This window comes from Zychaea mexicana, assembly GCF_025766255.1.
Source record: "Zychaea mexicana strain RSA 1403 chromosome Unknown BDB00scaffold_33, whole genome shotgun sequence".
Classification (NCBI taxonomy): Eukaryota; Fungi; Mucoromycota; class Mucoromycetes; order Mucorales; family Lichtheimiaceae; genus Zychaea; species Zychaea mexicana.
In genome coordinates this window covers 254,904-276,592 of record NW_026516696.1, presented here as the reverse complement: position 1 = coordinate 276,592, position 21,689 = coordinate 254,904, and the positions used below count along the sequence as shown (strand labels likewise).

Genomic DNA, 21,689 nt, shown 5'->3' with positions numbered 1-21,689 from the left:
TCTCATAATACTACACATCCCCACACTCACTCGCTCTCAAACACAGACCACTTTTACCAAGTAAAAATTCAAACTCTCTCTCTCTCTCTCTTTAAAAGCAAAGCCATTTATGTTTCTTTTTATTGACGTCATTGGGTTGTGGCGGTGGACGTGGCTCTTCCAGATCATCACAAGCTGGTGTTTTGTAGTTCATGACAAAGTTTGCTGTTGATTCAGCTGCCTTGGCACTTTCGATTGCTCGCGGGTCTCGTGGATGTGATATGGATATAGGCTCGTCGAGGTTGCGAGTGTCCGTTCTGGACCATGCTTTGACTTTATCTTTTGTTTTGTGAAGTTGATGCCGTGGGTGGTGCTGCGATGTATGTGGTATCATGGCAAATTGTAGTAATATATAGTGCTTAATCAAAAACAGAAAGAGGAGGAAGATTAAAGAGACTTTTGTGTTAAAACAAACAATTAGTTTGATGGGCCTGAAACCCATGTATTTTTCGATTTCCGAGTGCGACGAACCCTAATGGAAAAATGCGCGCGGGATCTACCACTTGGTAAAAAGAGTTCTTTTCTCCAAATCATGCTGGCTTTTATTATCCACTATCCTGATAAAGTAGTCGAAATATATGGCGCACAGATGACATTAAAGTTCGCAGCCGGCTATTCCTGAATAGAATGTACGACCACAACTACGTTCAGCCCGCATAAAGAGGAGCAATGCAGGACAGTAAACACCCTTTTCCCTCTTCTTTTAAAGATTCAACACATAAATACAACTAGAGCAATTTACATTCAATGAACACCAACTATAATTACATCAACACTAAAGAAGCAACTGGGAATCGACAGAAATCATGGATTGCTGCTGCTTTGAGTACAACGACGGGCGGCGGTGTAGTATCGACGACGACATCATTAACCGCCTCTGCTGCAATGCGTCGTCCTGTCGAACTTTCTCGAACTAAAATCGATAGCGATGCAGCAGAGCAGCATTTGCAAACATTACTGCATCGATGGTTGGCAGAAGTCCAAATACCCATTCAACCTTGGTCTGGCATCCTCTTAAATATCGTACTACAGCAAATTATGGCCGCTACCGCAGTCGTCGATGATACTACCATCACTCACGTGGACACATCACAAGGTCTATATCACCGCAATCACCATCATCCTAACCCTACTGCCGCTATCACCACCAAAACTACCACTACTAGTTCTATTCTTGAGGGTGGTGATTTTGGTCACAAGGAAAAGAAGAACGGATTATCGCGGGCGCTTGATCGATCATCGCCATCGTCAGCCACTGCTTTATGGATTCAATGTATACCAAACGGAAAGCCAGAACAATCGCAATTCCTACCCAACATATACAAAGGCGTGCCCCTTAGTAAGTTTTTTTGCGACCTTTTATTGTTAATTATTCAAGGGAACGTTTGGAAGCAAAGAAGCAAGTAGAGGAAAACCCCCACGATTAAAACTAAATCGAAAATCCGTAGGTAACGTATTATCACACGTTGATGACGGAAGATGGTGGCACGTTGGTGGTACAATAGAACTGCAAGGCTTGGTTTCTCCATCAAGCTATAACTATATGAGTGATCTGATATGCGCATTGATGCATGTGCTTGGTAATATGCATTTGGAGACAAGTCTTTGGCGCGATCATCATCTGACACCTCCCCAACAGCAGCAGAAAAACAGACGAAAGAAACGCATTCCTTCGCCGACTATAGTAGCACCACCACCATCGCCACGTCGTCGAATGAATGAGCCACCGACAGTGGTGTCTATGACAACGGCTCACAACACTAGGAAGAGTACTACGCAGAGCAACACTGCTGCTAAGCCGGTTGCCCTTATTAAATGGGTGTTTTCTCGCAGTAAATGGACTAGCAGCAAGCCAAAGCAGTCAAAGCAAATGCAACATCGACCCGTCCTTCTACAACACTCACCTACTGCTACAGCTAATACTTCATCCACCAATGTCTCTCTGCTATTCTCCAGCAAAGAACCATCGTTGCCACCAGCACCACGCATTGCTCGTAATATATGTAACCAACTCACCACGACACATGTTTCATCATCCATCGGCCGCATGTATTCCTTACCCAGGATTTTGATCCATTTGCGCGATTTTGAAGAAAACGAACAAAAGGCGCTCGACAAAGCAAAAGAATATTCCAGTTACTCGAAACCATCCAGCTTACTGCGTTTTCCATCCATGTTATCTCGGACATCCTCATTACGGAGACGAGGGGGACCCAGCATGCTAAGAGGCCGACAGCTCCAACAACAACAACAGCTTTTTGTTGTTGGCAGCAACTATTATACAAACGTTCAATTACTAAACTTGGAGCGATTACTGTTAATCGACACCACTCCTCCATCTCTTTTGGGATTTATCCGACAACAACATATTTCATTCACCTACTCTTTCTATCCCAAAAACATGAAACGAAAACAGCAACAGCCGCATCAAAAACGACCGTGCGTGGGTCCCAACATTGCTCGTATGGATTATTATCGTTACAAAGCCGATCCGAATTTGCATATCAGTCGTCAATTTTTAGACCAGTCTTTGGGTCTGACGATCATCCACATGAGCCAACAAGCGACGCAATCATGTTGGGAGTGGATTAAGCAAAGCAAGCAAAACGATCCGAGCAGGAAGAGTAAAAGAAAGTCGTTGATAATCATACCCAATAACAACAATATTGATTACCTTCACCAGCATGGCGAGCGACGATACAATAGTAGTAACGAAGAAGAAGACGAAAACGGAGAGGACGAAGAAGAAGAGGATGGGGGATGTGAACTACCGATGACGGACCATATCCTGCGTTTTTCTCACGGACCTTCTCGAGTCTATATTGATATGAATACGACCACTACCATGATATTACCCAATACGATTGCCAGAACGGCCCCTGAAGATGGCACCGTCATCATGATGTGGTCTAAATGTACTGTGTGCAAAGCAGAAACAAAACCGACGCCCATGACACATGCGACATTTTGTTTCTCCTTTGCAAAGTATCTCGAAATTATGCTCTACGAAAAAGGCAGTAATACTATGCCATCATTTCGTAGTCGTAGTGACGACAGCAACAGCAATAGTGGTACCTGCAAGCACAATATCAAGTTATCAGATGTTGTCTATTGTTTTTATTATGACCATTGTACTTTACAAATACGTCGCGACGAGCATCCAATCAAGTACACTCTATGTACGCCCAATATCCCTGCTATGACCAACACCGCCACTACGACTACGTCTCCCTCGTCGCCTAGTGTCCCTACTTCAACCAATGCTTTTGATAGTAGTGGTGAACTCAATCACGAAATCGACTTGTTCTTCACTGCCATCATACGCCATCTAGAGTTAATCGACCATTATTTGAAAGGCGAAGCCAAGCAAGAGCAGCTTTCAGCAGCGGAAAAGTCCGATATAGAGACACAACATAAAGAGCTCAAAGCGTTAAAGCGAACAGCACATAATGATTACAGCGATTGGATGCTCTACATTGCAGACAATAGCAGCAAAAAGCATCAATTGAATGATGTTCGACGCGCATTCGTTGTACAGGCAAAGTTTATGCTGGATCAACTGACCGAGTGGCAGCGAGATCGATGTCCAGAACTTATTGCGGAATGTGGATGGGATATACCAGATTATTTCAAGTACGTTTATCTCTGTAAGCTTCCGTAACATGTATTTTTTTAAAGGGAGAGAAACCTTACGAAATGATGTAATAGCTCAGCAGATAAAAGAGTGCATGCCATGCCTGATTCTTCGATCCTAGTGCGCGAAGATGAGCCTACTTCAATTATTTCTTACACTCTCAAGTAAAGTTGAATTTACGATACATACTATAAAAGGACAACACTTTTCTTGCTGTTATTAACGAAAATCTTCTTGACAAATATGTAACTTAGTTGTGCAGCGTATCAATCTGAGATTCTACAAAAAGAAATTAAATCACGTGCCGTCATCGACAACAGCAGCATTGTATCTCTGCCGGCTACAACCGCTGGAGGGCATCTTAATAGCGATGACGATGATTATGATGACCAACAGCAACACGGGCCACTCGCAGGCAGTAGCATCAGCACCAGCAACACCACCAATGACTTTTACTTTTCGTCTTTAGAGCGATATTATCTTGAAAATCAGAACAATATCAACAGCAGCAATGCAGACATTTTGGCAACAACAACACAACAACAACCACCAGCCAGTACGTTTGCCACAGCTCGGCAAACGCTGATCCAGCATGTACAGGAGCGGCACATATCACAGCACCCACATCTCGGCAAACTCAAAGCACATTGGCGAGCACGTTTTCAGCATCATGCAAGTGCAACAACTGTCCCTTCACCCTGGAAACATCTATATCATCATCGTCTTCGCCATCACTATAGCCAACAAGAAACACCACCAGCTCCATTCCTGCCCCAGGATGATGGTGAAGCTAATCCTATTTCCTGGGAGATGCAAGAGGAACGGACGATTGCTCATCATGTGAACAAGGATACTCATAGCAAGGAAATTATCAAAGAAATACGCTTCCATAAAACAATAGCAACAGCAACGACTGAAGACAATAGTCGGCAAAACAGGAAACTGAGTCCTCATATTCGACACAGTAAGCAATTATCTTTTCTCTTATTACCTCCTCCTTTGTTGCCATAATGCTACGCTATTTTCAATGTCGTTTTCATGGAGTTTTCATTGATTAAACGCGAAGCAATTTACCATCATTCTTGTATATAACAAAATAGGATTCGTGCACAACAATATTGAGTTTACATGTGTAGTATACTATGCTCAAGAATTTGAAGAATTAAGAAAACGATGCGGTATAGACCAGGTCATCATTGAGTCGCTATGTCGTTGTCAAACCTGGAAAGCAACGGGTGGTAAAAGTAAAAGTCGCTTTTACAAGACGAAAGGTTGGTATAGTACTCAAAGCAACACTCTTTTCTTACTGTAGTAGTAGCTCTATTTTATAAAGATGAATTGAGATACTTATGGTTCATGTCACAATGTAATACGTAAGACGATAGACTTGTCATCAAGGAGATGATATCATCGTGGAACTTGGCTGAAAAACAACAATTTCTCGAGTTTGCGCCTGCTTATTTCGATTACATGAAGAGGACTGCAGAAGAGGTAGATAAAAACCAAAAACGAAAGAATGGCAAGAAGAATAGTAAGCCAATTGAGCGATTCACAAAAGGAGAATGGTGAAATACATAGGTTCCAAGTGTGCTTACCAAGATATTCGGATTCTATACGATTCGCATGACGGATAGTCAGAAACGAACAACATGGGCAATGGATGTTATGGTGATGGATCACTTATTTTACAACCGCACAATCACCCAGGTAAAGTATACGAAAAGCTGGAGAAAGATAAACATGTTTTACTGACTGATAAGTGTAGCGATTTGATTTCAAAGGCGTTAGTGATCGACAAGTAGAGAAGCAAGAGCAGCAGCAATTGACGACTTTGTGGGATGGTGATTGGATCCACGGTAACACAAAAAAGAAAAGACGGAAAGTGCTCGAGCCTCTTACTCTTTACTGACACTTTTGATGTGACACAACGCTCATTTTATATTTCAGGTTACCGCCTTGGGTTGACTACCACGCAATACTCCAAGGCACTGATCATTGACATTGCACTACGAAACGATACCGAATTCATTGAAAAGTGCAACATTATGGACTACTCGCTACTCGTGGGCATCGATGAGCAAAACAAGGAGATTGTGGTTGGACTTGTCGGTACAGTATTCTTGGATGTTTGCCCAAAGGAAAAGGGGTTTTGGGGGGGGGGTTTCTTGAAGAGGGAGGAGTATGTAAAAGCGCAAGATAGATTGTAACATCATGACATCTCTACAGACTTTATTGGCGCTTACACATGGTACAAGAAGATCGAATCGAAAAGCAAAGCTACATTGAAGCCACAGAAGCAGGTGACTGTATTGCCTCCACAGCAGTATCGAGCACGGTTCTGCCGAGAAATAAGCAACTATTTTGTCTCGGTGCCAGGTACGTTATTGTGATTCAGATGAAAGCATCCCTGTCTGCTGCTCTCGGCCTCCCTTCTCTTATTAACACGGGATGCACATATGTCATAGGGAAGTTCGATCGCGTTGAGCCCAAGGAAGAGAGAAATTCGTTCGTTGCGTCTTTCTGTGGGGTTTACATGGATTTATAAAGCTCTTTATCGTTATTTCTGATTTCATAAATGTATATTACACTGAACTTAATATTATTCTGAATCTGTATAAAGGTTCCTGCTTGTAGTACGATGAGTCTTTGCAAAGGAGAGAAGAATTAATGTAGCACAAGGAAACTTGTGGCGGTCATTCAAATAAGGTTGCAAAGGAGAGAGAAAGAGCGAGAGTGTGCGATGTATGTGTCACCGTACACAGTCTGATCTCTCTCCATGTGTGTGTGTGTGTGCGGACAGACACACCAACACCTCCCTTCCCTGTCATGCACATCAACAGTTCAGTCGTCATTGTTTCTGAATGACACCAAAGCACAATAGGGGGCGGCCACCGGACGAAATGTTTGTTAAAGCACTTTCTCCATAAAAACACGACGATGATCGCGTCTGAGTTAAATTCCATAGTCGAGTCCGCTTCAAGGATTGTTTTCATTCGCATATGGTCAAGAGAAGCATTAGTACAGTGGAAATGGGCCTACAAATTCCGCTATATATTTAAACGAGATTTGAGACCATACCTGTCTCGTACGGTTCCTGCTTTGGGAAGAGACCACACACCTTACACATCATCACTACACCGTTTACTTTCTTCGTCCTACTACCTTTATCTCTCTCTCTCTCTCTCTCTCTCGTTCTTTTTCTTCTCTTCCACTATCACTAACTCGTCATCTTGGCAGCAATGAGTTCCATGCCCAAGATACTGTGCACTGTACGCGCACTCCACCCGTTCCAATCCCCTGAGCAATCTTCATTGAGTTTTGAAAAGGGCAATTTGATTGATGTACTTGCCCAGCTGGAATCGGGTTGGTGGGATGGGTGGTATGTACTTCTGCTGCTGCTGGTTTATATATAGTTTTTTCTAAATTTAGTAATTAACATATATTGACGTTAACGACTCTGCAATAACAGGTGCAACGGTGCGCGAGGTTGGTTCCCTAGCAACTATGTCGAGATGATCAATGTCAATCCCGAAATGGCAGACACGGTCATGCCTACAGCTGCTCGACAACAGCAGCCGCCGCCACAACAACAACAACCACATTTTCAAACACGTGCTCGAAAGGGTAGTATCGACAGTCGTCTAGAGAGAAAACCGTTTGATCAGGATCAACGATTACCGGACGTACCTGAAAAGAACGAAGACGATACAGCAGCGATAGCGGCAGCAGCGGCAGCGGCAGGCCATTATTTCTATGATCCAATGACAAACAGTGTCCAATACCACAACAATGGGTCTATCGCAGGCGACTCGGACGATGAAGATCACTTTGTCGACGCTCGTTCGCATGATCGCGGTCGTAATTTATCGCGCGCCAGTATCGATTCCGCTTTGGCAATCAGCACGAATATGACTAACAATGCAAGCACAACCACCGTAACAGCAGCAACGATGCTCGCTACTAATAATGAGGTTGATGAAGATAAGATGGATGCAAGTCATGTAAGTTTAAGTTTATGCATGATACAAGATATGCTTGCATGTGTAGGGTTTTTATCAATGCATGAATGATCGCTAGTAGGGGAAGGGGTCGGTTTGAAATTTAATGCTTTAACGTTTCTATGCAGATCATGTCACAATGGGTTGAGCGTGTCACGCCTCAAGGCAGAACTTACTACTGTAACCTGGTCACCCAGGAGACCACGTGGGATAGAGAGGAAATTGACAAATCCACAGGTCGCTTGGTGAGTCCTATCTACTATGCAAATACTCAGAGACTGTATCTGTCGACTGATGCATCAGCACTAACTCGCATATTTAAAGCAAAAAAATGGCGACGAAACTGATTCAGAAGACGAACAAGATACCCCGCGCAAAGCATCCCGCGATACAGAGAGCTTTATTATCAACGGCAACCAATCCATTTCCACCGCAGCGACAGATCAAAGCGAGCCACTGACATGGCAAAAGTTATCTGGAGATGTGGCACTTGCCATCCATCAATTGAATGTCACTGCACAACAAAACTTGCGCGAGCTTTTTATCGAACATACCGGCATTGTTGTCGAAACAATCCGTCTTATGCTCTATGCTGCTGGTCTCATAGAGAAAGACTCACATCATACCCAAGATCATATGCTCAGAAACCCACATCGTGCTGTCATGGCATCCTTGTCCAAACTGGTGCTTTCGGCGCGTATTGCTGCTGATATACCTGCTACACCCCCTTCTTCGCCACCCGGCAATATTAATCCAATGATGGCTGCCATCAACAATAACAATAACAACCATACCAACAGTGCGTCGGCAGCGTCAGAAACCGTGTTTAAATTACAAAAGGATGCAGGCGATGTACTGGCTGCTGTACGCAACTTTGTCACTGCTTGCCAACAACGACAGATCCGTGTCGAACATATGACGCCTCGGTTTGTCGAAGATTTTGATAACAGCCCATCGATAGCACCGCCAGTAACGATGACTACAACGATACCCGTACCAGGCGATCCAGCAGATGAGCCGGAGGGCGACGAGGATAAAGTCGGTACCACCAGTACGATTAGCGGCAGCACAAAAGTATCCAACGGCAGTGGCAACAACGTACCGACCTCTGCACCCACCATCCCAACACCGACTAATTCAACCACATCACAGGGCAATAGTAACACCAACAATAACAACAGCAATAAAACAAAATACCGATTAAATCAGGATCTGATTGTGAGTTTGCAAACGCACGCAAACCAGATTTATGGATCGACCGAAGCACTGGCTGCAGGCACAGCCCATGCGATCGAAATCCAACACGAAAACGAACTTGACGGCAACAATTTCCTCGATAGTCAAGAAAAAGCCCGCGAAAGCATCGTGATGCTCTTCCGCACCCTTTCAGAACAAATAAGCAAGTATTTGGGCATTCTGGAAGGCATCAGTTTCGACGTTGATCACACGCAAGTTCCCGCCGTTTCACGTTTCAAGCTGGAGCGACAGCAATTATACAATGCTTTTGGTCGACTGTTTAATGCTATTCAAGTGCTCAGTGACTCGGGTGTGGCTTTGTCGAGAGCTATCACAACCATTGATGAGACCAATGCGGAAATCGAGGAAGCATTGGAACGACTCTTTTCTAGTGTGCAACAGATGGTCGGTCAACGTCGTATGTGGTTGTCGAGACGTGGCACATCTGATACCAAGGAATCGCTTACAAACGATAATGCTAGCAGTAGCTACAGCAATCCACTGTCGCCCGCGTTCTCAGATCCTTGGTCGCCCCCGCCAATGCCAACGCCTCAAGATACCGATTATGATAGCGATACTTTGGAAACAGTGATCAGCACGAGTTCGTCTAATTTACTTCCACGCGGTCGATCATACCGTCACCAACAACGTCAGCAACAGTCGCCCAATTTTGCTGCCTCGTTGCGTATTCCGGGCAATGATTCCGCTGGTTCACCACAGCGCCAACGACAGCCTAGCACAAAGCCCACTGATGTCATGGCTACAGAAGCTCAATGGTTTCTTGGCCATGAGTATGCATCTGACGAGGTTGTTTTCAGCTCGGATGGTAAAGTCAAGGGTGGTACACTATCTGCTTTGGTCGAACGCTTAACTCTCCACGATACGCTTGGTAAAACCTCATACATTCTGCTATTTATACGGTCAAGCAATATATAACAAAAAACTCACTGGTTTCCTGGCAATTTTTTCCGTTGCATAGATACATCGTTCATTGCCAACTTTTTGTTGACCTATCGATCATTCTGTACAACTGAAGAATTTGTCAATATGTTGGAGAAGCGGTATATGATCACAGCACCTGAAGGCTTGACTCCACAAGAACTCGAAGCCTGGACGGATAAAAAACAAAAGCTTATTCGATTACGGTAAGAACCGAGAGAGGAATCATTCTTGTTTATATTATAGAAGAACACTTTCGCTGATGTATCGCTAACACATACTGCGTACAATATAGTGTCTTCAACGTCATGAAGAGCTGGCTGGAAAATTATTATAACGACGAAGATGAATTTATTTTGGACCGACTCGAATTCTTCACCAACACGGTGATCCGAGACGCCTCTGCATTCTCTGCGGATCAATTGAACCGTCTCATCCTGAAACGACGTGAAATCGATGCGGATGATGGTTTAAAGAAACTAGTGCCCAACAACATGGCTGGCCCTGCACCAATCATGCCCAAGAACGTGACGGCGCAAATCAGTCTCCTGGATACAGATCCATTAGAGTTGGCCCGTCAGCTCAGTATCTTGGATTTTAAATTGTACAGCAGCATCCGCCCAATCGAGTGCTTGAACAAAGCTTGGTCGCGCGATGACCAAGATCTGGCATTTCATGTCAAACAGTCGATTGATTACTGTAATCGTCTGACAGCTTGGGTCACAGGATCCATTTTGGAGCATGGCGAAGCCAAGCGACGCGTAGTGATTATTAAGCATTGGGCCATGGTAGCAGACGTAAGTCTCTCTCTCTCTCTCTGCGTGTATGTCATGTGTATGTATAGGATTGAATCTAACGAAATACTCAATCGTTAGCGCTGCCGTATGCTCAACAATTATAACACATGCATGGCGATCTTCTCGGCCTTTGACAACAGTGCTGTGGGCCGTCTGCGACGTACCTGGGAAATTGTCGGCAACCGTACTCAACAAACCCTCAACTATATCCGTAAACTGATGGGCGCCAACCGCAATTTCACCGAATACCGTGAAATGATCCATTCCGTAAATCCACCTTGTATCCCATTTTTGGGCATCTATCTCCAAGATTTGACGTTTATTGAAGACGGCAATCCAGACTGTCTTGCTAAATCAACCAACCTGATCAATTTCGCAAAAAGACAAAAGACGGCCGAGGTGATTCGTGAAATCAAACAATTCCAGTCATCGCCCTATACTTTGCAAGTCGTGCCCTTAATACAGCATTTCATCAAGTCTCAGTTGGAAGCCAGTTTGGATGTCGAGGCATTGTATGAACGCAGTTTGGAGCTGGAGCCCAGAACCACCACAGCTGCGGCAGAGGCGGCACGCTTACTGGAGATGATCAATTAAATTAAAAAAGAATACATTTTACAATAATAATAATTATAATGATAGTTAGTATAAGTTAATATTAGATGACGATACCGGTGAAAATATCGTTTCTTTAAGAAAAAAATCTTTGGATTTTGTATAAATCAACATTGTACGTAAATATTTGATATGTTTCCTCCTCTATCTATTTTGGTTGGTGCTGCTCTAGTACTACTGCAACCACTACTGTACCATATTATACTGTAATGTACCCTTGCTGTATGTACTTACTCACAAGAGATGACGTATAGACGGAGATCATGACTTTACTTCTCTTTTCTTGTATATCATATATGTGTATAGTGTAAGCTTATATTTAATGGAATGCTAATGACGGTACGCTTGTAGCATTATTGTCGCTTCCTTGCGGTGCGGTGTTTATGAAAGAAGAACTTAAGAAGAGAGGCGGCGTTTTAGCTCGTTTTAGCTTATCTTCGTGGTTTTCTGCAGCACTTTTACAATTTTCATCATGTTCATCCTGTCAGCTTGATTTTTCTTTCTACGTATTCTTAAATTGTCTCACTTTACAAAGATAGAAAATCATATATACGACCAGAAAACGATTACTAAATGGATGAACATTTCACAGACAAATGACGAAGTAAACGAAATCTACTTACTGGAGATAATAAGTAACTTTAATCATAATTTTCGATAAAGCAAATGTAACTAGTATCACGTGTTATATCTAACCGCAAAGTGATTGAAGCTTACGAATGAATGTGTTATCTTGCGGAATTGAGAGATCTTAATAAAATTACATGGCAGACAGTAACGTGATTATCATGTCGGCAACTGGTTTCGTTGCTACATACATTTACTTTTTGGGGGGTTCGTACCGAGCTACTGGTTGTCAATATGCATGATGACCATGATTATCCATTCCGCGATAGGATTGCTGAATTCAAAAATGTCGTCCCATCTCTTTCTCGCGTCTACTGCAACCACAAAGGTGTAAAGAAGCTCAGCGAAGAAGAAATCTCGGGCAAAGCTTATTCCGACTGTTGGTCTGTGTTTCGACGCCCCACATGGTGGCAAAAAAAAGCGTACTACGTCGCGCAATTTATGCGAAAGCCACCGACCATAGATATATCATCACGATGATCAACACAATCATAAGGTGCTTAAATGTTACATCGATGAATATAACTTTGGACAATGCGGCTGCATCCACGTAATGATACTAATTCGCCACAAGGTGGCTGATCAAGCTAAGTTCAATCTTTATACGCCGTGAAAATTGTACACGGCGGCGACCACTAAAACCTTTTCTATCTAGATCCATCATAAGAAACTGCTATACTCACTAAGCAATCACCAAAAGAAAGCTTCCATTGGCACATGCTCAGTAAAAATGGGTTTTATCTATTTTTCTATCACAAATTTCTCGTAGTGTGATAATCCAGCAGTGTAAACGGAAAGAAGAGCGGTGTCTGAACCGCAGTCTAATAGTAGCACGGTTCAAAGCGGCACTTGTCATCGTGAGCTTCTTTTCCCGCATGTCTACGAATGGAGTAAAACAATGGTGTGAAATTTCCTTTTCAAGACCGCTGGCCAAGAAATCCTAACTACGAGTTACTATACTAAAGCAAACGACTACTTAGCAACTTTTACGCGTTGATTAACGGGTTATTAACATCACTGTATTTCACATAAATAAAAGAGACAATACAAATAACCCTTAAAACCCCTTGAATAAGAAGGACGAGTTTACATAATCTGTTTATATCGGATACTAATCATCTCATCAACTGGTTCAATGGGGCTTCCGGGGTTTATTTGTAAGCGGATCCAAGTGGAATTTTTCGATCTGCGTTCTTATTTTGAGATTTTTTTCCCCCACCAGCACTTTGTTTCTCCTTTCTTTTCGTCTTTTCAAAACTCTAGTTTCAATTTAAGCCCTTGTGCCACTTTTTTTTTTTTGCTTCGTGCGTGTTTGACACTGATTTCGTTTGACGCCACTATCGTCACCTGTACCTTTGAAAATTAATACAATGTCGTTTGACCAAAAGCACTCGTTGCATTCACCCAGCATACCACCCGGCACTTCTGCCGGTCCTTCTTCACCGTCATCATCACGTACACCACCGACTGCTTTGACAACAGCACCGCCGTCACCACCACCTCTGTCAGGACAACAAGATCACCAGCAGCAAAAGGAACACCACTCTTCCATGCCTACACTCACCTCTTCCGGGACACAACAACAAAATACTTTACCCGCAGTATCCGCTACGGTATCGGTATCACCTCAGCAACAACAGCAGCAGCCCAGCAACAAACCATTGTCCAAAACCGCAACCAGCACTTCCGCTCCGACTTTTACATATGAACAGCGATACCTGCCGCCACAACAGCAACAGCAACAGCAACAACAACAACAACAAATAGCAAATGAAATGATTTATCTTCAAGAACATAGTCAATGCTCCGTTACGCAGCAACACCAATCATCACGTCAGCCACAAACACAGCTACAGCATCAACCGATCGTTTTGTACGAAAACAATTCCACATTTAAAAATCAGCAGTACGGCAGTACCTTGCCTAATTACAGCGCCACGGCACCTCTAACTACCACACCGTTACCTGAAGGCTCGAGATACTATGTTAGTGATAGCAGTGACTCATGGTGGACAGCATCCGAGCTACGACTATCATCGCAACAAGAGCAATCACAGCAAAACCAACAGTTGCCCCCACTTCCTTACGAACGCAACGAGTTACAACCGACGATACCGCCACCACCGTTTACCTCCTATGACCACAGACAACAACAAGACCAACGACGATCACAACAACCACAGCGCTTCACAAACCCACCAGCATCGACACTCTCATCCACAATTGAAAAAATGGTTCATCGTGCTGGTAGACAAGAAGTACATCTTAAATTCGACAGCGACTTGTTGATGATGCAATACGACTGGGCACCCGAAGAATTACAGCAAAGGCGACGTCTCGTTCAGTTTTGGCGCGAGGAGCGTGACAACAAGATCGTATGTGCGTTCCAACCTGTGCCTCAAGAATCCTACCGCGGTCGAGTCAACCGAATCAGCCCATTCTGTATCGTTTCTTGCATCTTTTGGGAATCCCAAAGGCAGTGTTACATGACGTCTGTCGACTTGGTTGTTTTGCTAGAATTTCTCTTGAATATTCGCATGTCGATGGAAGAAAAGAACCGCGTAAGGCGCAATTTGCAAATTTATAAACCAGTGACAGCAGGCAAGAATCGTGATGAAACCATGGATATATACCGGTTGATTATGAGCTTCCCTAGTCCCAAACCGAGGCATATCGAAAAGGATGTAAGTATGATCTTTTACCTATCTAACCTATTAACTAAGTAGCATAGATACTAATTTGATTAATTTGTGGCCTTCTATCACAGATCAAAGTGTTTAATTGGAATACGGTCCCCTTGGCGCTCCAAAAAGTTGTTACTAAATACCACACATCTGTTCTTAAGAAGAAACAGAAGCACCAGGAGCAGTAAATACTTGGTGTGTATCCCCATAGCATTTATTTATGTAGCATTATCGCTTGTACCTATAAATTGTGAAATAAATGTGTACAAAATCATGTCTCCCCTTTTCTACCACCAATTTAACCTTATTCCCTCTACGTCCGTACACTAGAGGTTCTTATGCAGCTAGCTGTGACACCACCATTGTTCTTTCGTTTGGGCGAGCATATGTCAAGTCCTTGACGCGGCTCATCATTTTGACCTTCAATAAAGCACTTTCAACGATGACTTTTGTTTCGAAGTTGCTTAATGATGTTCAAATACGCTGTGATTATTGCCATGTATCTTCTGATATTTTCAGCTTGGGTTCTGGCTACTGGATAGACTGTATTGATATAAAAGAGTAATAGGTATAGTAATTTCGTGATCAGAGGTTAAATGCCTGCAGAGGTTTTGCTAAATAGGACGATTTTCGGAGAAGAGTTAGCCGTAAAATACCTTTCTGCGGGTTTCTTTACACTAACCAAAAATAAAACTTATAATCAAAATGGACATGGATGTAGAAGCAATGCTGGACGCTCCGTTCCTGGAGAAACCTGTAGGTTTCTTTTAATCTTTCTGTCATTTTCTTCTTAAAGTTGACATCGCGTTGCTAATTGTTCTTTTGATTTCATGTCAAATGTAGAAAGAAGAGCAGGCTGAGCGAACAGAACGTGAGCGAGATGAACCAAAAAGCAGCAGCCACCGCCACGATCGAGACGCTCGCGACGATGAACGCCGGTAAGTCTGAACACTTTACCTTTTCGATTAACTGAAATAATTTATACCGTTGTGGTGACGTTTTGATTTACTTTGGTCAATTATATATTAAATATATTTTTGGTTTAATTAGCTCTCGTTATTCATCCAGTTCCAGACATCGACGTTCTTCTCGATCGCCCCGTCGTCGGTCCGATTCACGGTCACATCGTGATCGCTCGCCATCGCGTTCTCGCTCTAGACATAGTAGTAGAAGATATCGTAGTCGTTCCCCCTCTTATGGTAGACGTAGACGCTCACGTTCCCGTGATAGGAGAAGAAGCCGCAGTCCTAGAAGAAGACGGGATGACAGCGCTGAACGTAGCGAGTAAGTTGGTTTCAGATCATGTTGGATTGCAGTGAAAGATATCAATGTTTGTGCGTGAAGGAAGAGAAAGTACGAAGAGAAAAAGAAGTGGACAGAATATCATTGCTCACGTTGAAACTGTTTACCTTTTTTCTTCAAAAAAAATAGGCGAAGAAGAAGACGGGCACGTTCGCCTTCACCACCGGTTCCAGAAGAAATGAGAGACAGACGTACTATCTTTGTAACGCAATTGGCTGCACGATTAACCTCGCGTGAACTTGAAGATTTCTTCTCGCAAGCTGGCAGAGTGAGAGACGCAAGAATCATATCGGATCGAAACTCACGACGTTCAAAGGGGTACTAAGTGAAAAGGTTTCCTTATGTTTCGTATGCATGTGTTATTGACTTTTGAATTTTTATTTGCTCCATACAGTGTTGGGTATGTCGAATTTCATGAAGAAGATTCGGTTCAAAATGCTTTAGGAATGTCTGGTCAAAAACTTCTAGGTATTCCTGTACTTGTGCAAATGTCTGAGGCCGAGAAGAACCGCTACGCTTTAGCAGCCCAGCAAAATATGTAAGTTTGTTGTCAAGCCCTGTATTAGGACAGAATTTCAGGAAAATAAATTGTCAAACATACTAAGTTTTCCTTTTTATTTGTTGTTTTTTTAGGATGGGAGGTGGACAGGAACATGTGTATCAAAGATTGTATGTGGGTTCCATTCATTTCAGTCTTACTGAAGAAGATCTTCGTCAGATATTCGAACCATTTGGACCGCTGGATTTCGTCAACCTTCACAAAGGTAAAGTGGACAACGATGGGACGTTAAAGTTATGATATGAGAAAACGAGTATCTAATAATTCCATTGTAGATCCGGAAACTGGACGATCGAAAGGATATGCATTTATTCAGTGAGTTGTTTTATCCGTTTCTGTTGTTGGAAAGGTGAAGTTTATTAGGGTACAAGTGTTGCTGATTGATCATGTTATATTATAGATACAAAAATGCACCTGATGGCAGACAGGCTCTTGAAAAGATGAATGGCTTTGATCTGGCTGGACGCAATGTAAGTTTATGTTTATTTTTTTACATAATAAGGACATCAGATAAAGGGTTCTAAAGTAACTCTTTAAAAATAATACAGCTCAAAGTCGGATTGGTGACTGATAAGCCGGGTGCTCCCGCGCCTTACACTAATCTTGATGACGATGATTCTGCCGGTCTTGCGTTGAATTCGCTGTCGCGAACTGAGTTGATGCACAAGCTGGCAGCCAGACAATCAGATGCTTTGGAACAAGAATACAAGCAGGAAATGCCTACACCTCAGTCGTAAGCTACATTCAATAACCCTATTTAAGTGTCGATTCTGCATATACTAAACGACAGTCGATATCGCATAGTGTTTCTCGTCCCAGTATCCCCATGAAGGCTTCGCGTACAATCATGCTGAACAACATGTTCAACCCTGAAGAGTAAGTATCAAGGTTAACAGTTACATTCCATATTAGCAACTTTAGTCGACGTTTAATCCATTTTTCAATAGGGAAACCGAACCTGACTGGGTCCAGGATCTTACTGCTGATGTAAAGCAAGAATGCTTGCAATATGGCGAAGTAGAACACATTCATGTCAACCCCGATTCTTTGGTAAGTGACAATATATTTATATGTCCATCATAATCATCTATGATACGTGGATTGAATACTGATATAATTATGTAATAGGGCGAAGTATATCTTAAGTTCAACAGTGTCGAAGCAGGAGAAAAAGCACTAGGCTCGTTGAATGGAAGATGGTTTGGTGGTAAACAAGTTACAGCGGTCTTCGTACCTGAAGCCATCTATAATGCCAAGTTCTCGCTGTGAATGTGGGTTTTCGAAACGCTGTGTCTCTTTTTTAACTTTTCCACGATTTTTACTAGTTGATTATATTCTTGCGTCACACACTCTCCCCTCAATAAAAGGACCTCTTTTGGCTCTACTACAAATTACATGAAGGTAAAATGCGAAACCGTTTCGGGCTTGCCTTTCACCATGATATTTGTATATGTGAATTAGTTTAGTGGCTATTCTCTTGTGTGCAATCCATTTATCCATGGTCTGTTGTTGCTGGTAAAAAGTCCCCACTTTTTTCGTCCGATCCAAAAGCACACAGATGCTACAACAGCTGCTACTACTACTGTCTGGCAACGGCTCTTACTACATTACGATTGCGCTGGTGTGTGCGTGCTTGGTGTTTTTATTTTTACTGAATTAGCTAATTACATATTCTTTTTCATGCCAAGTTCAAAGAAAAAAAAAGGAGTAGGGGAGTAAAAAATGGAAAGAAAAGATGCGTTTAGATACGATAGACGGTGCCATCGCTGATCATGACTTTGTTATCAGTAGACATTCTGTCCAGTGCCCTTCTGGTCTCAATTAAGCTGAAGTCTTGGCCGGATACCAGCTGGTTGATTTGACCAAATACTTCTTCAAAAGGTAAACCTTCACTTAGATCAATTTGGTTCATCTTACTTTGGAAGAGTTGGAATCTATAACAGAAAATGGGTGGATAGGTTTTTTGTAAATAAATTTGCAACATTTCGATATCTCACACAGATTTGATCTTACCTTGCTTCAGTCAGTTCATCCTCATCCACATCCATTGCGGTATCTTCATCCACATGTTCTTGGTTGGACCGCCGAGTTCCCATGCTAAAAGAGTGCAAAGGTAAACTGTTAGTATGGAACACATTTTAATGCAAACATGCTTCTACTGCTCGTCTCCCATATAAAAAACTCACTGTTGGGATTCTTCTTCCTCTTCTTCCATTTCTGAATCGCTTGCTTCGTCTTCGGATTCTTCATTATCTGAAGTGGCGACGGTCTTTCTTCGCTTAGCCTTTGTCTTGCGCACAACTTCTTTGAACATCGCTACCCGTAATACTTCCGCTGCTGCCTTGGCGTCCTTATCCTCAATTTTGTTGCTCAATCGTGCCTTTGCGTGTGCAGTGGAAAGACGAATAAGAGTTTCGAGGGTACGGGCAGTGATAGGCGCAGTCTAAAGATCATAAAATGTAAGTACGCACACATAAACTCTTCTCCTAGCATAAAATTTAGCTATTTAGCAAAACAAACAAACAAACCTTTTTTCGAGAATCTTCGTCCTTGTCATTACGAAGAGATGTGTATTCGTTGATAATTGTATCGGTGGCGCGTTTTGTGAGGGTAGGAGTGATGCGGTTCTTTGCATAGAACAGATATTTTTTGAGGAAAGTAGATTTGAGGATTTTGGGTCTGGCGTTTCCAGAGTTTTGTTGTTGAACGTTGGCATGGAGCAGACGGTTGAACTTCTCGTAAATATCTTCGTCATTTGCGTCTTGCTCGTTGGCGTCCGTATCCATGATTTCATCTATCTGCTCTCGGATAGGTGCACCTTCTTCGAGACCAGCTGGGATGAATCGATGCATACCCAGTACGTGTTCCGAGATCATTCTATCGCGCGATTCTTCCATCGTATCCGTTACAACAAAGAGCAAATCGAAACGAGACAGTAGCGAGTCGGGCAATGCAATGTTCTTTGCTGGATCCTTTGACAAGTCGTATTGGCCATAGATAGGATTAGCAGCAGCAACGACACTGCATCGTGCATTCAAAGATGTGTGGATACCGGCCTTGGCGACGGTCACAGTCTGCTGTTCCATGACCTCGTGAATAGCGACACGATCAATGTCGCTCATCTTGTCAAATTCATCGATACACACAACACCTCTGTCAGCAAGCACCATTGCACCGGCTTCCAATTTACGTTCGCCTTTACAAAATATGCGCACAATGGCGACAGTTAGCCATCGCATTTACGCTCAGAAAAAAATCCCCCTCCACGATTCCCATCCTATTAGCTCTGATTTTACCAGTTTCTTTATCGGATGTCACAGCAGCTGTTAAACCAACACCAGATGAACCACGACCAGTCGTTGCAATAGCAAGAGGAGCAATGCCAAGAACATAACGCAAGATCTGGGACTTGGCAGTGGAAGGATCACCAACCATCAGCAAATTGATATCACTAAGTTTTGACAATGATTAGTCTGAAAAGCTGTGATGATTAGCCTCCTTCTTTCATAAGAATAAAACCTTACCCTCTGATGTGAGTGCCATTGTCCAAGTTCTTTTCAACACCACCCAGCAACATCATCAACACTGCCTTTTTGATATGCTCATGACCCCAAATCGAAGGAGCCAATGATTGAGAGAGGACATCAAAAATGTTTCTCTTCTTAGCGAGCTGATGGATATGACGAATATCCTGGTCCGTAATAGTGGGCGAAGCGATGCCACCACCAGCTTTGGTGCTCAACAAGCTAATATCGTTACACAGAATGACAGTACTAGAGACAAGTAATATATTTTACGTTAGATTTCCCCCATGTTCTCCAAATACATGTAACATTCTTACCGGAAAGTGGAGCTGGTCTGGTTTGCATTTCTGTTACCGAGCGAGCGGTAGATACCAACAATGCTGACACGATCACCAGGCTTTGCTCTATCGACCAAATCATCATCCAGAACAACGTCAACGGAACGAGGCAATTGACCAGCCGGTGCACGCTCAGGCATTTCTTGAATACTGATTGTTTGATGATCGCGGTATGTGCTGAAACCAAATTCAGTGACAAGTGGGTTGCCGTTGTCATCTTCTGTTGGGTAGACTGCACCCGTTGGAATAGGGTTTCCAGGTGTGATAGCATCCCGATATTCGCGTGCGAAATGCTTTTTGGTCTTTTCAGAGTAGTGGATTGACTGCACCACCTTGGGCCGCACCAATGAGCCTATAAAAATAGTTCAACATAGACGCGAACTTAGATATAACCTTCCCTTTCTTTTACACATTAATGAACCCTTTCCCATCTTTTTGTACATACATCTTGTGACAATGCCTTCAATGCAAACCAGTTTGCCAAGGTACATGGAGCGAAGGGTACGTGGGTTAACGTGGTTGTCACCAAAGCTGCCGCGGAAGCCGATATAGAAAGGTTGATCTTGAACATTATGTAAGGTTGGATCGTGCACAGTATCGACAAGGTTTTTCAATGCCTTCTCGAATGCGGTAATGTATTCGCTTGGTGAATTCAGCAAACTGGTATGGTGGTGATGGTGTTGATTCAGTCAGTATGCCATTTCTCATGCTTATGAAAAAACCTGCTTTATATTCTCCCTTTCTTCCATGATACTTTACTTATCGGTCATTGGGCGATTGTAATGACGGAGAGCATCGATGCTGATAATCAGACGACGCTGACCGGTGGCCAACATGCCGCTAATCTGGGATCGATAGCTGCCGTGTTCTCTGGCGCCTTGGACGTTCTGAGTGTGTTTTGGTACGCTCACGACTTTTAAGTATAACTGTTTTCTAAATTCGACAAATAGTTCAATAAAGGTATACCTCACTGTCAAGGAATTCTTGAAAGAATTGAACGTTCTCATCGTTGGCTTCGTCGTTGAGTTGTTGTTGTGGTGCTGGTGCCGGAGTCGCCATGATTGGGTTTAGCAAAGCTGTATTATTTTTTTTCTTAGCGAGAAAAGGAAAATAAAAAGAGGTACAACGTCAATTTTTGGAACGCGTTTTTGGTCGCGACAACAAAAGTCACGTTTTGTGTCGCGATTTTTTCTGAAGTAGCATCAAATCGAGAAACTGGACTGGTAGAAGTGGATAAACAATGCTAATGCTACCTAAGCATCTTGTATGTCTCTTATATAGTCGCTACTGTCGCTAAGCACAGAACGATTTGCCTATTTTACAAAGAGAAGCGATAAAAAGCATAGTATCATAAACATAGTTGCTTATGGCGGCTTCTTCATTTGAGCAAGCGGTGGTTG

General features: G+C 42.9%; 5 protein-coding genes across 5 annotated transcripts; 4 read left to right on the top strand and 1 right to left on the bottom strand.

The window, feature by feature from the left end:
• Positions 1-786: 786 nt before the first annotated feature.
• BDB00DRAFT_872055 (uncharacterized protein) lies at positions 787-6,218 on the top strand (the record flags this gene model as incomplete). Its single annotated transcript, XM_053126909.1, has 11 exons — positions 787-1,378; positions 1,488-3,672; positions 3,748-3,837; positions 3,928-4,637; positions 4,774-4,911; positions 5,052-5,164; positions 5,252-5,380; positions 5,439-5,529; positions 5,621-5,782; positions 5,900-6,049; positions 6,139-6,218. The coding sequence occupies 11 exons, from the start codon at positions 787-789 to the stop codon at positions 6,216-6,218; spliced, it is 4,440 nt and encodes a 1,479-aa protein (XP_052980077.1).
• Positions 6,219-6,840: 622 nt separating this feature from the next.
• Positions 6,841-11,465, top strand: BDB00DRAFT_821680 (ras guanine nucleotide exchange factor domain-containing protein). Its single transcript, XM_053123412.1, has 7 exons — positions 6,841-7,052; positions 7,143-7,674; positions 7,800-7,916; positions 7,996-9,796; positions 9,887-10,052; positions 10,142-10,643; positions 10,722-11,465. Exons 1-7 carry the CDS (start codon positions 6,913-6,915, stop codon positions 11,235-11,237), a joined length of 3,774 nt encoding a protein of 1,257 aa, XP_052980076.1. The 5' UTR covers positions 6,841-6,912; the 3' UTR covers positions 11,238-11,465.
• A 2,708-nt stretch (positions 11,466-14,173) lies between these two features.
• Positions 14,174-14,754, top strand: BDB00DRAFT_763014 (uncharacterized protein; the record flags this gene model as incomplete). Its single annotated transcript, XM_053119371.1, has 2 exons — positions 14,174-14,566; positions 14,650-14,754. 2 exons carry the CDS (start codon positions 14,174-14,176, stop codon positions 14,752-14,754), a joined length of 498 nt encoding a protein of 165 aa, XP_052980075.1.
• A 517-nt stretch (positions 14,755-15,271) lies between these two features.
• Positions 15,272-17,696, top strand: BDB00DRAFT_872052 (uncharacterized protein; the record flags this gene model as incomplete). Its single annotated transcript, XM_053126908.1, has 12 exons — positions 15,272-15,322; positions 15,410-15,504; positions 15,617-15,850; positions 15,998-16,186; positions 16,263-16,406; positions 16,502-16,632; positions 16,703-16,742; positions 16,828-16,897; positions 16,976-17,160; positions 17,232-17,303; positions 17,375-17,477; positions 17,556-17,696. 12 exons carry the CDS (start codon positions 15,272-15,274, stop codon positions 17,694-17,696), a joined length of 1,455 nt encoding a protein of 484 aa, XP_052980074.1.
• Positions 17,697-18,047: 351 nt separating this feature from the next.
• BDB00DRAFT_355365 (MCM2/3/5 family-domain-containing protein) lies at positions 18,048-21,409 on the bottom strand. The gene is made up of 10 exons (XM_053117063.1): positions 21,256-21,409; positions 21,049-21,176; positions 20,735-20,949; positions 20,269-20,641; positions 19,952-20,200; positions 19,724-19,878; positions 18,956-19,623; positions 18,614-18,870; positions 18,441-18,524; positions 18,048-18,361 (listed from the first exon to the last, which is right to left on the bottom strand). The coding sequence occupies exons 1-10, from the start codon at positions 21,346-21,348 to the stop codon at positions 18,169-18,171; spliced, it is 2,415 nt and encodes an 804-aa protein (XP_052980073.1). The 5' UTR covers positions 21,349-21,409; the 3' UTR covers positions 18,048-18,168.
• Between the last annotated feature and the right edge of the window lie 280 nt (positions 21,410-21,689).

What these genes read in the sequence shown, in the direction of transcription:
- BDB00DRAFT_355365 (XM_053117063.1), bottom strand. Translation starts at nt 21,348, where the DNA reads ATGGCGACTCCGGCACCAGCACCACAACAACAACTCAACGACGAAGCC. An exon ending in CAGACCAGCTCCACTTTCCG is followed by an intron (nt 20,201 to 20,268) that starts GTAAGAATGTTA and finishes ACTTGTCTCTAG; the next exon opens with TACTGTCATTCTGTGTAACG. An exon ending in GACATCCGATAAAGAAACTG is followed by an intron (nt 19,624 to 19,723) that starts GTAAAATCAGAG and finishes TATTTTGTAAAG; the next exon opens with GCGAACGTAAATTGGAAGCC.
- BDB00DRAFT_821680 (XM_053123412.1), top strand. Translation starts at nt 6,913, where the DNA reads ATGAGTTCCATGCCCAAGATACTGTGCACTGTACGCGCACTCCACCCG. An exon ending in TCGGGTTGGTGGGATGGGTG is followed by an intron (nt 7,053 to 7,142) that starts GTATGTACTTCT and finishes CTGCAATAACAG; the next exon opens with GTGCAACGGTGCGCGAGGTT. An exon ending in ATAAGATGGATGCAAGTCAT is followed by an intron (nt 7,675 to 7,799) that starts GTAAGTTTAAGT and finishes GTTTCTATGCAG; the next exon opens with ATCATGTCACAATGGGTTGA.